Source organism: Ambystoma mexicanum, chromosome 3p (genome assembly GCF_040938575.1).
Source record: "Ambystoma mexicanum isolate Mex_15411 chromosome 3p, UKY_AmexF1_1, whole genome shotgun sequence".
NCBI lineage: Eukaryota > Metazoa > Chordata > Amphibia > Caudata > Ambystomatidae > Ambystoma > Ambystoma mexicanum.
The window spans coordinates 917,309,174-917,323,780 of record NC_090925.1 but is presented as its reverse complement, the minus strand read 5'-3'; the positions used below and the strand labels follow the sequence as shown (position 1 = coordinate 917,323,780).

The following is a 14,607-nucleotide window of genomic DNA, read 5'->3' as shown; positions in this document are numbered from 1 at the left end:
TTCATATACCATTGTGCACCTCGTAGGATACTGTACTTATACCTTCATTTTTTTGTTCTCATCTGTTCGATAAATACTTTAAAGCATAGCTCTTTATGTTTTTGCTTAGCTAATGTAGTGCGTTTAGGAATAGGGCATTTCTATTTTGTCTAGTGGAGGGTCTGCTATCTATTTTCACCTTTTTACTTTTGGAAATGATAGTTTGAGATGTTGATAACACTGCACCACATTAAGTGTATTAAGAGTGGAATTAACAAGTGTTGTGTTTGCTTCTTTCCTGTTTAAATGTGTGGGTACCATATTAGCATAATGTGTTTTCTCTTTTTTAATGTTATGTTAGGTACATTTCTTGAGTGCACGGCAGTATTCAAACAGGAAAACCAGGAAGAAGAAACTATGATTGCCGAGAAGAGTACTGTTTTTATTGCTTTTCTAAAAGCCAGAGGTTTCGACAGTTTCTTTATTGAGGGCGGCAGCTCATTCCATAAATTGGCGGGTGCAATAGAGAAAGCAGGCCTCCAATCCTGTGCGTTGAAACATCGTTACGGTAAGCAAATCAGCAGAGGTGGGTCGCAACTGGCACTTGGGATGGTAGTGCACAAATTTAGTCTGGAGAAATTCGGCACCCTGATCATGAATGGTCCGATGGACGAAACATAGAGCTTTAAATCTAATGCACTGGCTAACAGGTAGCCAGAGCAAGGATCGTAAGACCGGAGAAATATGGGCTCTGTAAGGGGTACCAGTTGCCATCTGTGCTGCAAGGTTTTGCAGACGTTGCAGTCGCTGCGTAAGACCCTTTGGCTGGGTCAAGTGCATCGAGTCACAGTAATTTAAGCGAGACCGTACCAAATCTGCAACTACCGGGGGACGAAGGTGCCCAGGGATCATAGGGAGCACCTTCTTCAAAACCTTCAACTGGTAGTGGACTGCTTGGCAGACAGCCACGAGTTTGTTGACCATAGACGGTGAAGCTGAAAGAATTACCCCTAGGTTTTTTACTTTACTAACCGGGGTGGGAACGGGACCAAGAGTGGAGGGCCAGAAAGAAGAAACCCAAAGTGAAGTGTCAGGGGGACACCCCACCACCAGAACCACCGTTTTGTCTCTGTTCAGTTTGAGCCAATTGTGGTCCATCCACTCACCAACGGCGGCCAGGCATCTCCGTAGGCACGACGACATCTCAGACTGATCCTGATCTAAACTGATCAGGATTTGAGTGTCATCGGCGTAGGAGTAGCACTTGAGGCCGTGGGAGCGGATAAGACACACAAGGGCCCAAATGTAGATGTTGAATAGAATCAGAGACAAAGACGAGCCCTGCGGCACACCACAGCTAAAATGGCATGGGCAGATAAAAAAAAGGTGGCATAGAGAGAGAGTCTGTGTGCAATCCGCCAGGAATGAGGTAAACCAGGCTAGATACTCTGTATCTTGGTCGAATCACCTCTCAGTTCTTTCTTGATTATTTTGTCATTATTGATATCTTCTTTGTGTCCTCCCCAGGAAATAACTGGAAAGTGTTTTTATTTTAATTATTGTTGCAAGTGGAATGTATGTTTGGAATGTGTCATTGATATATTTGGCAGTGCAACGGGTGGTCACTTAACGTGTATGTATGTAGTACGTGTACGGCTACAAATATCTTATTTTGCACTCTACCCTGGAAGGTTTTAGCATAATTTTATCTTTTGTATAAATTGATATAAATTGATAATAGAACCATTCATGAAGTTCATTTTTAGATTAACTATTGTTGTTTTATTGTGTTACACTGTGCTCCTAATTGTATCCATTGCAACATTTGTTTATTCACATAGCGCTATTGTTTTACATACAGCAACCAAGACGAGCATGGATCCTTTCATGTGATAATATTATGCTCATGTTCAGCGTAATTCAGAAAAATCCCCAAAAATACACCAACATGATTTGAAACACCATAATACGAAGTTACTATTTCCAAAGCTAATCATATATTATTTCCAATAATGTTTTAAAATGTCCATCCATTCCATGCAAATTTGCCACAGTTAACTGGATTAACTTCTAAAGTCAATAATAAAGCAAATTAAATAGGCAATGCATTCATGTGCTTGTTTATGTGAGGAAGAAAACGTTCATTTTGTGAAGAAACAACAGCAAAAGAGGAAAAAGCTCATCATGAAAGCATATTAAAAAAGGACCTGATAATATGTCATGTATTCCATTACCAAATGGGTACAGTAGGCCTCATTATAGGTTTGGTGGTATCCTGCCGGTAAATCCGCCGAGATACCAGCACACGGTAATACCGTTCTGCCCACTTGGTCTGCTGGAATTACCAGCAGATTGCAAGGGGCAGTAAGGGTGGGAATTCCCATAGGACTATATTGGGGGAATTGACGGTATTACCGGCACCATCAATACAAGTGCCTGTAATACCAGAATTTTTTGATGGTGGGGTGCCGAAATTACCGGCAGCTCGAAGCTGCAGTTAAATCCGGCCACCCAGTATGCCGGTTCAGATATGTGTCGGTAAACAGAATTACCGTCAAGTTAATTCCACACCGGCTTACTTGTAATGAGGCCCAGTGTGTTTTATAATGCTAATTTCACATACACTCATTTCTGCTATAGCAAAACAACTACAATATCTTAGGTTGTAACAGAAAGTTTTACTCAGGGACATCCGTACTAACTTGACCACACTGATACTCTATATGTAAGTTACATACTCTTGCATAATATATTATGCCCCATGTTAGTTTACCATTTTGCCAACACAGATCAGCCCTTCATCCATCATGACAATGGGTCTCATTCCGAGTTTGGTGGTATCCCATTGGTACTTCCAGCAGGATGCCACCAAAACAGAATTAGCATTCCCGCTACCTGATATCCCGGTATTACCAGGATATTACAGGCGACTGGAATGCCGGTAACTCCCATAGGACTCCATGGAGGTAAATTCAGCATTTTTCTGTCAGTGCAGGCCTAATCTAACGTCAGGTCAGGCCTGGAGGTAAATCCCGGGCCCCCACTGGCAAACTTGTGTCTCCCAAGTCTGGAAAAAATGCTGGTCTGGGAATTACTGGCAAATTTACCAGCATTTTTTCCGGCCTGGGGAAACTGTAATGAGACCCTGTTTTTGTCCGAATAAAAAGGCTTGGGAGATAACTTGATTTTACGACAGCGTGAGATTTTCTTGCAGATGTAAAATCAAAGGAATCTAATGGAATACGCCTTGGTTTAGCACCTGCTAAGATCAGACGGATTCCATTGGAATCCATTATAAAACACCACCTGCAAAGCGTAATTTGCAGGCAATGTTTTATCCTTCACAAAGTGGAGAGTAAAAGTGAAGAGTTAAGGTGATTTCCCCTACATTTACTATTCACAGTTACACTCCGCTGTGCGGGTGTTACAAATTGCATGTAGGTGACCATTTATCTATTTATTTAACATTTATATAGCGCGCAAAACTCTGGGTATCATGAATATGTAAATGCATGAGTAAGGCATTAATGCTTGGCGTTCATGCCACGGCTCATTTTCACCATTTGTATGACATAGAGATAGGGCGGAATGCAACTTGCGTTTCTGCTGCTCCCTTAATCTCTGCCAAATGTTCCAGCATTTGTGTCGGCATGGATTTTCCTGCTAGCACAAATGCTGGAGGTCTGCAGCGCTTGCGATTCAAGCATGACAAGCAGTGCTCACAATGAAAAGGAAGCGCCGCCTGACGTGCCAGTATTCCAGGTAGTGTTCACTCACTTGGCACTTTTGCCCTTTTGCCCTTTTGCCCTTTACATTTGCACCCCGCATGGCAAATTATGAAAATGTGGAGGCGGGGACCGGCTTACATTACAGGTTAAACGTAACCGGTCCCCTGCATCAAATTAAGTATTTTTAGAACATAAAGCTCCATTGTGTAACAGTAGTACGATCACCAAACATATGGATGACATAGCACGCTACATATTTATATTGATATTTTATTTCTATCGCACTCATACACAAGTGTTTCAGAGCGCGATAACTATATGACAAACTAATATGACAAACTAATCCCATACTTTTAGTAATGGCATCCATAACTAAATGGTCTTAGACTACTTTGCATTTTGAAAGGTGAAAATGTGCATTTGAATGTGCAGTTTTTAGTGTTGGTATTATATTCTGCAAAAATAATGTATGGAATTTTGTGAATGTTGTTCTCACTGAAACATGTTTTTGTTTTTCACTAATGCTCTACTTTAATTACAGTTATAGATGTTAGATGTAACGCCATTATCTTTTTTTCCATTTTATGCTTTTAGGTATATTGCTTTCTGTACTTTTTTGTTGTTCTTGACATATGATGTCATAATTTGTAAGTTATACTAAGTTGACAGGTAGAGTTTAATAATACACTGCTTATATGGTTCTTGTTTTAATTTAATAATATTTAGTCCATTCTCATTTTATCATTTATTGAATTCCGTATTGTTGTTGCAATGTCAATGTTGATCCATATTGTCATGTAGTTGGATGAATTGACAAATCACATTAAGGTGGAAATGATTTTTTATAAAGTAAGTATTCGTATAACCTAACACACTATTTGGATGCTGATGAAGGTGTTGGTGATGATGGTCCTTCATGGGGTGAGAGTGTTTCCTTTTATTTGCTATGACGTGATTATATCCCATTTTGGTTTCCATCGAAAGAGTGGGAATTTTAGGACCATAGATGTTTTTTGTTATGGTGTACTATTGTAAATTTGGATAAAGCATATAATTGACTATACCTAATATGTCATGGTGTTCCACACAATAAAAATGGTTTTGCACAGTAAGTTAATGTGTGTCTTGTGCAACAATAAAGCCATTTTTTGTGAAATAAATAGTTTTGATAGTGGATTTCTTTTCTTACAAGCATTTATCAATTTTTACTTCATCAGAATTAGAACACCTACAGAGCTCATTAGAATAGAACAGCGAGTGTGTCGCACCAAAACCTAAAACCTTGCCTGGGGTAGCCCCTTCCCCCATCTTGATGGGATTGTGAAGGTTAGCAAGTGCCACACTTGGACAGAATTTTGAATGTTAGCATGTTAAACATCATATAACCCACTAACCAAAAAAATCTGAACATTTCTGCATACCTTCTCACTCAAAAATCTCATACAAGCATCTCTCGCACAACACAGCAACAACACAAGCCGCACCAACAACAAACGAGGACTGACATCGATCCGAAACTCGCACCAAAGCTCAGCACCCGGTGTATACTGAGTTGAAGCTGCCAACAGAACACCACTCCTCTCACTATCCTACTCTCTCTTCACCTTACTAACCCATCACACCTTCTCGTTTGCAGATCCGCCAGAGAGCCTGGGGACCAACTCCGTTGTTGACGGTGCGCGGTACAAATACCTTTAACATTTAACATTTATCACGTTTAAGATGTCTCCTAAGTACAACGGCTTTTGCCATTGGAATCTGTTAAGACTGACATTATGCATATATCATATTTAATGCAATGTGCAGCAAACCTTTGGGGTAGTGGCAGAGCATTGTTAATCTTACGCTCAATACACCTCCTTTTTTCTCTGGCCCTTCGGATAATAATCTTATACTTGCTGGAGGCCGGCAATGACCTCAGTTTTATTAAAGGTGTTATACCTAGGAAGAGGATGATAATATCAATACATGTATGTCAGTCTTTCTGAGAGATGACAGAATGACTTCAGTCACTTATCCTAACATTCGCAGTTTTGCAAGTGAAATATTTCATGCTGCTGGAGTCCATCTAAGTAACTTTGGAAACAGTGTTCGTGGTGGACATTTACATTGTGTTAAATGCAGAATTCCTGTAAAACACACATTTGTCAGTTAATTGTACATTTTCATTATTGTTGTATCATGGTTTCATAATATTATTTGTTTTGTAACATGTAATGAATTGTTTTACCAGATGCACATATAATAAACAAACTATGAGATTTAAGGAAGCATTGGGGGGGTCTCTCGTTTCATGCTAATGTCAAAGCGCAAGCCAAAAGACATTATGCTAAAGGTGTATTATGGCAGAGCTGCCTCTGTTGCTAGCTATGGAAAGACGTTGTGGGGTTATGCGGACACCAATTAGATTCAGGTGATTGAAAATTACTTTTTAGAAATCTTGGGGCTCCATCGTTCAGTCTTAAATCTTGGTGCCTATATGGAACTTGGCTGTACGCATAGTAAGGATGCACTGGCAATACAACCATTACTTCATTGGCTACGTCTGTGGAGGAATGAGAAAGCCATACTTACTCATGATCATATCAAATTCCAAGTTGCAAAAGTTCCTATGTTACCATACCTTGGCTAAAGTCACTAGAAATCAGCCTTAATGAAGTTGATGGTAATCTGTATTTCAGTCCACTTGACACCTTAATATTATCAGCTGTTACGCTTTAAAAAAGGTTTCTATATGACATATCCAAGGAAATCGAGAGGCTCTGGAGCTAACAAAACTATTTAATCGTAGACATGCTATCACATAAGTAATACAGCACCACAATGATAGACACGTTTCACTCCATCCATATCTTTATCAACAATGAGTGAAGAGTCAAGCAGCATATATATATATATATATATACACAAACTCACATGGTATATCTTCAATTTCATTAGTGAAGTCGTTTGAAGTTTATGGGACAAAACTTTCTCTGTATGAATACTGTTTAAACTGTGCAAATGCTAAGAGGGAGACTGCTGGTGATATAATGGTAGAAGGTGATTCTGATCAAAATGATGGTCATGCATGGTGTGTGATTATTTTTATCAATGTTATCAATATTTTCATCATTAGTATTAGGGTATTTGTTGAGCACAGACCTAGCTCCGGGATTGCAATGGAGCGCTTTAAATTCGTAGGGTGAAGAATAAGGTTAGGGAGCAGAGAAAAAAGGGGGTGGGGATCTAACAACAGGAGAGGGAGGGCAATAGTCAGCAATGGATCTACAAGTAACCAGGGGAGGAAACAGTGAGGATCAGATTGCCCAGTCTCAGGTTCGGTGGGGAGTAGATGCTGTATGGACCTGGGCGTTAGGGAGGAGCCCTTCCTTGAAGAAGAGTGTTCTGAGCTCCTTCCTCAACTGTAAAATCGAGGGGGTGAGTTGATATTGATGTGGAGGAGGTTCCAGAGTCTTGGGGTGTAGCCAGAAAAGGCCTGCCTTCTGGTTTCCTGAACCAGTGGAGTTCAAGCCAGCACATGTCCTTACTTCTGGTGGATCATATGCCTCAGGAGATGCTGAGTTTCTCAGTGAGATAGCTTGGGCAATTCAAGATGACAACCTTGTAGATGATGCAGTAGAATGTAAAGATGATACATGTTTGCAGTGGGAGCCAATGCAGATCGATGAGGGTCGGGTGATGTGGTCGAATTTGCAAGGTCCTTTGATGAGTCATGCCACAGCTTGCAGGACACATTTCAGAGGAGCCAGGGTACTTGCTGGAATGTCTTCTAAAAGGGCATTGCCACCATCCAGGTGGGAGAGGACCAAGGCTTGGACAGCAGATCGCAACTTGATTTCTGAGATGAAGGGTTTGATTATTCCCAGGAGAGAAAGTTGGTATCACACCGTTTGCGTCTTCCCTTGCTATGTGCTGTTTGAAGAAGAGGTATTTGTTGATGTTGAACCCAAGAGACTTAGCGCATGTGGCCAGCTGGGGTGTGAAACCCTTGAGGTGCATAGCAGAGAGCCAAGTCTGGATGTATGTGTGTTCAGTGTTGTTGGCCAGCAGTAGGAATTCAGTCTTGGAGGGGTTGAGCTTCAGTTAAGCACTGGTCATTCATGACTGGATCAATGAGAGGCAGGTCTTGAGCTTGTGGATGTCTTCGATGGAAGATATCTTGAGGTATAGCTGTGTGTTCCAAAGGAGGGTTTCAAGCATTTCCATGTAAAGATTGAAGATCACAGGGGATAATGAATCCTTGCAGGACTCCATAGGAGATGGGTAGAGTTGGTGATCTGGAGGAATCCATTTGTACAAAATGGTGGCGATTAGCAAAGTACGATTTGAACCAGCTGATTACAATCTCGCTGTGCCCCATGCAGTGATATAGATTGTCGCTAAGTGTCTGGTGGTCTACTGTGTCAAATACTGCTGAGAGGTCCAGGAGAATCATGAGGCAAGGATGGCCATCATCAAGGCTATCACAAGGCTATCTGGGGCTGGGGACCGCTCTATCTTCAATGTTTCCTGACCAACTACTCTCCTTCTAGACTCCTCTGTCCCTCTGGCACCAACTCCCTGCATGTTAAGTGCTTTACTAAACAGAGATCTGGGAGTGCCCACTTTCCTTGGCTGGCTCCCTCCTGTGGAACAGCCTCCCCCTCCCTCTGCGTCTTGAGCAAGACCTCCTTAAGTTCCAAAAACCCTCAAGACCTTTCTCTTTACCTCTTCCTTCTCCTCCTCTCTTCCCTGCTAATCTTACAGCAGCGTGACTGATGTGCAAGGCCCTTCTGTGTCCAGGGGGCAGTGACCCCCCACATCTCTCATCCCAGCCACTGTCTTTCTGCTACACTTAATTGGGCTCACCCTACAAATGGATGGTTGCACTTACTTTCTTCTCCTCTTAGCTTATGATTAGCACTTCTCCATGAGCATCATAGCACCTTATCCCCCCCTCTCCCTCTCTGCACTTGCACATTCTGAACACTCCCAAGGCATAATAGGTTTGTCTCCCCCTCCCTTTATTCACATTATGTTTGTACTATTAATGCAATTGTTTAAACTTGCCGTAATTCATTGTCTACCTACCCCTGTTCCCACCCTGTTTGCCCTCTGGGCGCTTTGAAACAGTTTATTGCTAACTGTATAAGTGCCTAATAAGCGACCAATCAATAAACTCAAGGATTTTAGGGGCATCATCAATCAACTTGATGGTAGACATTTCTGTGCTGCATCTTGGTTTAAAGGCAGATTGGTAGGGCCGAAGGAGGTTATTGGATTTGATGGAGTTGCATGGCTACTGCTTTCTCTGGGATATTACTTAGGAAGGGAAGATGGGTGATGGGGCGATAGTTGCCGAGGTTGTCAGGGTTCAGTGTTGGTTTCTTAAGAAGTGGGAGGATTTGCCCGGTCACGAGGGTCGAGGGGAAGGTGCCTTGAGTTAAGGCGCTGTTGAGGATTGTCAGGTTAGGGAGGAGTGTGATGTCGTCAAGTTGCTTTGAAAGCATCTGTATCGGGTGTATTGTTAAACCTACGATGTACAGTTGGTTGACAGATTTGTGTTGCACGGTAAGAAAAGTGCTTGTCCTTATAAGAGTCCCCCACTCTTTGCTCCACAGTGTAAGTATTTATGCAACTAAGCAGAACTAGAGGCAATATAGAGAGACAGCAAAGTGTCCCTAGTGGGACAGGTATGATAACCTCAGTATGGCGCTATAATGCATGTGGCCAATACACAAAATGCACACCCTAAGGGGTAAGAATCTAAACAGTTAATTATGCATTTACTCTGTGTCGGGCATCTGCAAAGACATAATGCCCTACATTGTGTTCATATAATGCACTGAGCCCTTTTAGAGGTGACATGAAGAGATATGCTGATATGCTTACACCCTTAAGTGGGTCAGAGGTGATGGCCTCCATCACGGACAATGAGCTATGCAAGCTACAGATGAGAAGCTCAACGAGTTGTAGAGACCTTGATGATAATAATGCTCTAAAGTGTTACAATATGTTATCTTTGGCCTATTTCGAGGCCAAAGCAATATCTTAATGCCCTTATTTGGACAAAGTGATGTTCTCAGTCGCTAATGCGTATGCTGGTGTGAACGTCATGAGCTGATGGTCCCATTAGATCTAAGTGCTGATGCAAAGAAATAATCATTGCGCTATCTGAGCAAAGTAAAGGTGTGGTGCTATTCTTAATAATGGACTGGGTCATATGTTCAAATATTTGTCATACATGCTACATCAGAGATACTGGATTTCATTGGACAAACGTATAACACTTCTCATTAGTATTGTGTCCATTTAGGGGCTTTGCATTAAATGTAACTTATATGAAGAGTGTTTCCAAGTTTTCATTATGTCCTCTGGGAAGCAATTGACCATGCATTGCACCAAAAAACAGAAATCATTTAGATTACTATTATGTCTTTCTGAGAAATGTAGGTATGTGGGAGATGTTGGATCATTCCTTACAATAGCTCTCGCATATTGCAGCATCCTCATTTTCAGACTCCAGGTGGTGCTTGCAAACCATTTCTGACATGCGCAGGTCAGAATGGAGACAGCTTGGGCCTCATCACGAGTTTGGCGGTAGCCCTTAAATGCGGTGGTAGAGCTGTTACCGCTGCCATTAAGGGTCCGCCAAATCACGCTTCGGCTGATTTCCCCCCAGCTTTGAGCTGGGGGAAATCCATCGAGAATTTGATGATTTTCGGCGCGTTTACTGCCGGTGGGAAATCCGCCGGCGGTAAAAGTGCAAAATTTCCCCATTGAGCCCAATGGGGAATGGGGAATTCCCGAATGGGCTCAATGGGGAATGGGCAATACCCGTTCCGCCAAACCCGTGATCCGGCGGTAATAGCGCCGGTGGGTTTGGCGGTAGGGCTAATAATGCCAGCGCTATTAGCGCCAGCGTTACTGCCCAAATCGTGATGAGGCCCAAGTGTGGTGCCACATGTATTTCTGTGCATGGCCGTTTTTTTCAACACCGGCAACATTATAAACATATTCAGTGATCTTTGCTGCATGTTTGGAGCCCTCGCATTTCACTAAATTAAAGAAGCCTTTCGTTTAAGCAAGGAGGCGGTCCACAGGTGTTAATTCCTTCTTGTGTCAAAAGCTTGCCTCGAGTATGTTCTTTACAGAGGCTGACGTGAAATATTATTTCCACATTATTTTCAAATTCACTGTTGCAGTGTTTATCTATCAGCCTTTAGGATCTGCCAATGTACATGCAGAATATATCTGACTGCATGGATTTTATGGTCAATAGTAAAAATCATCTTGGGGCAGCTGTATTGTTTAGCTTTTCTCATTCAGAAGTCATTCTCTTTTCTTTATTGGGATAAAGAGAACTTCTTGTTTGAGTTCTGCCTTATTGAACATATCTTGAATAACTGTCTTCTGGTATCCTCTTGCTAAAAAACGATGTGCTGCTTGCTACGCTTGAGCCTTGAAATTGGAATGTTCACAGCAATTTCTTTGATTTTGAGAAATTCCCCATAGGAAATGCTGTTTAATAGGTTTTATGGATGACTGCTGGTAGTGTGTAGGAAAGAGTTGCTGCTTGTTGGTTTACAACAATATATATCACTATTTAATTTGTTGTCCTTAACACACATTTGAGAATCAAGGAAAAACACATATGTGGTGCTGTGTTCCTATGGGAATGGTAGAGTCATATTATATTTGTTCAGGAAACCTACAAATTCATGTCAAATATTTTCCATTCCGTTTCATATGAAGAACAAGCCAACTTTATTGTGAAGCCATAGGATTCGTTTTTGCACATAGTCTTGCTCGGTTTTTGCCCAGATTTCCCAAAGTCAAGTATTTATATGAGGGGCAAAGGTCATCCACACCAATGCTCCCCTCTTCTGCATGCAGTATGTTTTGTCAAACAGGAACATTATATTTGTTAAGCAAACATGCTGCATCTCTACAAGCATTTAAAGTGTTCCAAAATGGTCAAGAATTTCTCCTAGAACGTATGTGCATGCTTCGATGTAAATATCAGTTTCAATTCTAGTGTAGAAAGAAGCACGACCAAGACTGTCCAACACATGGGACTCTTATCACAGTATAGCTCTCATATTTGCATGAACAATAGTTCAATTAACAGCACAGTTAAGCTTACATGAAACTTTGCATGTGCCAATGCTAAAACGCTTTTCTTTGTAACTTTTTCGCCCTTCCACGCAACTTCACAAAATCTGGCAAACAACTGATCCTAACACCCACGCCCTGTTGAATGTCCATCAAGGTTTTTATTTCAAAACTGATGGCTGAAAACAAGTTTACCAGGCTCCCCCATTCATTAATGGTGTCAAGCCTCAATGTCACAGTCCAATGCCACTCCTCTACTCGTTGGGCAACATCTCTATATGCTTAAGTTCAGCCAAATGATAAGCCAGAAGGATGGTTTTTCAGTCGTGAATGTTGTGGAATTTGTGGTTGTCCGTCACCTTGGACATGTATGGCTATTTTCCCTTACTGGAGAGATGGAAAGATGCTATTCAAACCTCAGAAAACCCTCAAAAAAGAACTTATTTTCAAATCACTCATGATCAGCACCAAAGGGCCACCACGGTGGAGAATAAGATGCTTGCAAGAAAGCAACATGGCCATATTACATCATATGTACTGCTTGCCTCAGTGGACAGGACATATTCCCATCACAAAGTAAAGCCTGCCCAGAGTGGGATTACAAAGAAATGAGTGGTGATTCTTTGATAGACCAAACTCTGGGCTTTGAAGTGCACAACACTGATTGTTTTAATGCTCATAGTTTGTTGTATTTGAAACACACGTTACAAACAATCCCTGACCATTGCTTTCGCTAAATTCAATCTGCCAATATTTTTATAGTATCCAAATCAACATTCTTGTGTTATCAAAGACATGCCAGAAATCTCTACAATATTCTCAAATGCTCAAATAAAGGTAAAATTATAATGGCATTTTTTTGCCAAAGACAAGCTAGTGACTCATCTGAATAGGAATGTGTACCCGCATTGCAACATAAAGTTTCATATTATATATTTATTATTAAAAATCTTTGGTGTATTAACTACTGGGTGAAGTAAAGATTACATTGTCATTCTCCAAATACACATTCTTGAGTTATCAAACACATGCCAGAAGTTTCTGACAAGTCCCAGTGCAGCTCTTATTACTTTCAATATTCTGAGATGCTCAACAAATGTCAAATTTGGCCAAATATGAGATAGTAATTAATCTGATTTGAGTTATGCATGCATATGCCAAATAAATGCTACATATCATAGTTTAATTACTACTGGGTGAAGAAAATAATAGGTAACACCTACCTGCCATGGGTGCAATTCATGATTGGGACATTTCTCATTTTGGAAGGTACAGGAGAACATATTGTCCAGAGCATGAGCCAACACATATACAGCAGTATACGCGTAATAGGAAAAGCGGAAGTTGTCCACATTGTACACTGAGCTTGGAAGAGATTCCAGCTGTTCTGATCCTGTGCATATTTTTGTCATTCCCATTGTATTTCTCTTTTCTGTCATATTTTGATGACTCATGTTTGCCACCCAGTGACATTCAAAGAGATGCTCCCAGAACGCGGTCATGTAAATGTCTGAGGGATTTGATGACGGGTGAAGTTTGTACAGAAATGTTTGGAATGCCTGGCTCTGTTGCTTGTGGAGAGTGATGGCCAGAGAACCATTGAGCAGCTGCCGTAGATTGTCTTTGAAGAATATAACAGTGCCCTGCAAACTATGGCTCATGATCCACACTTTGCCAGTAACAGCCTGTGCTGCCAGAGTGTCTAGCAGTTCATGTACCTCTGTGTGATACAGATAGAGAGCAATCCCAGTCACTGTGGATTTCTTGATCAGTTCAACGGTGGAGGCCATTTTCCTCTCACTATTCTTCTCCCCCAGTGTTACAGAGAAGGCCACACAGACGCCATGTTTTGCAAGTTCTTCCCTTAGCATCTGACTACCTTGAATGCCGTAGTCGCTGTCTGATGCCAGAATTCCTACCCATGTCCAGCCAAACTGAATGACCAACTGCGCCATGACATAAGGCATTCTTTCTGCACTGGGGTTGGTTCGTACAAAAGAACGGAACTGATGCTTGTCACTGAGAAGAGAGAGTCCAGAACCATAACTGATCTGCAAGATCAAAGTTATACAGCATTAAAAATATCAAAACCTCATATGTTGAATACGTATGCATGCAGATAAATCCCCATTATGGATAATAGAAGCTACTGCTGCGTGATTTCTTTCCCTGAGGTTTACAAAAACACCACTGCTTTTCATCAAGGAAGAACATGAGTGCTTCTTGGAATTGTAAAGCAGGGCATGTTCTAAATCAGATTTTACAAAGAGATGGAAGGTACACAGCCATATCATATTTCAGTGCTGACAGGGCATCCCTTTGAAGTCTTGATGGAAGAAACGGTAACAATTATGTTGGAGGTAGGGGCAAGAATTGTTATAACATAGCCACTCCATGCAAAAACTGCAGCTGCAAATTATTATTAAAGCAGTATCATTGTGATTGAGTACTCACTGAAATATTATGCAACATATGATTTTTGTTAGAAAGGTCAAAACAGGGGATATAGGTCTGTCATAATGTCAAGTAGGATGATCACCAGATCAAAAAAGAAAATGTGTAAGAAACAGTTTTGTAGGGATGATTATCAAACTAGATAGAACCAGTGTAGGCATTTTAAAGTCCCCTGATCTTCCTCTCAGCCTCCTCCCTGAGGTTTTTTAATTTTTCCCATCTTGTCGCCACCCTCTCCATAATGCATGATGGTCACTCCCTATAAGAACTGTGCCAGGGCTTCATCACACAATACATGACCATTTGATAGATTGTGCCCCTAAGAATGTGTGAAGGCAACCGGCATAAT

The 14,607-nt window shown here is 41.3% G+C and overlaps 1 protein-coding gene across 2 annotated transcripts in view; it reads right to left on the bottom strand.

Annotated features, from left to right (window-relative positions):
* The window catches only part of LOC138581110 (extracellular calcium-sensing receptor-like), a 207,330-nt gene that overhangs the window by 142,875 nt on the left and 49,848 nt on the right, over nucleotides 1–14,607 (bottom strand). For both annotated transcript variants that reach the window (XM_069652189.1, XM_069652190.1), the window contains exon 3: nucleotides 13,028–13,855. In XM_069652189.1, coding sequence (XP_069508290.1) covers nucleotides 13,028–13,855 — 828 coding nt within the window. The remainder of the gene's footprint in view (nucleotides 1–13,027; nucleotides 13,856–14,607) is intronic.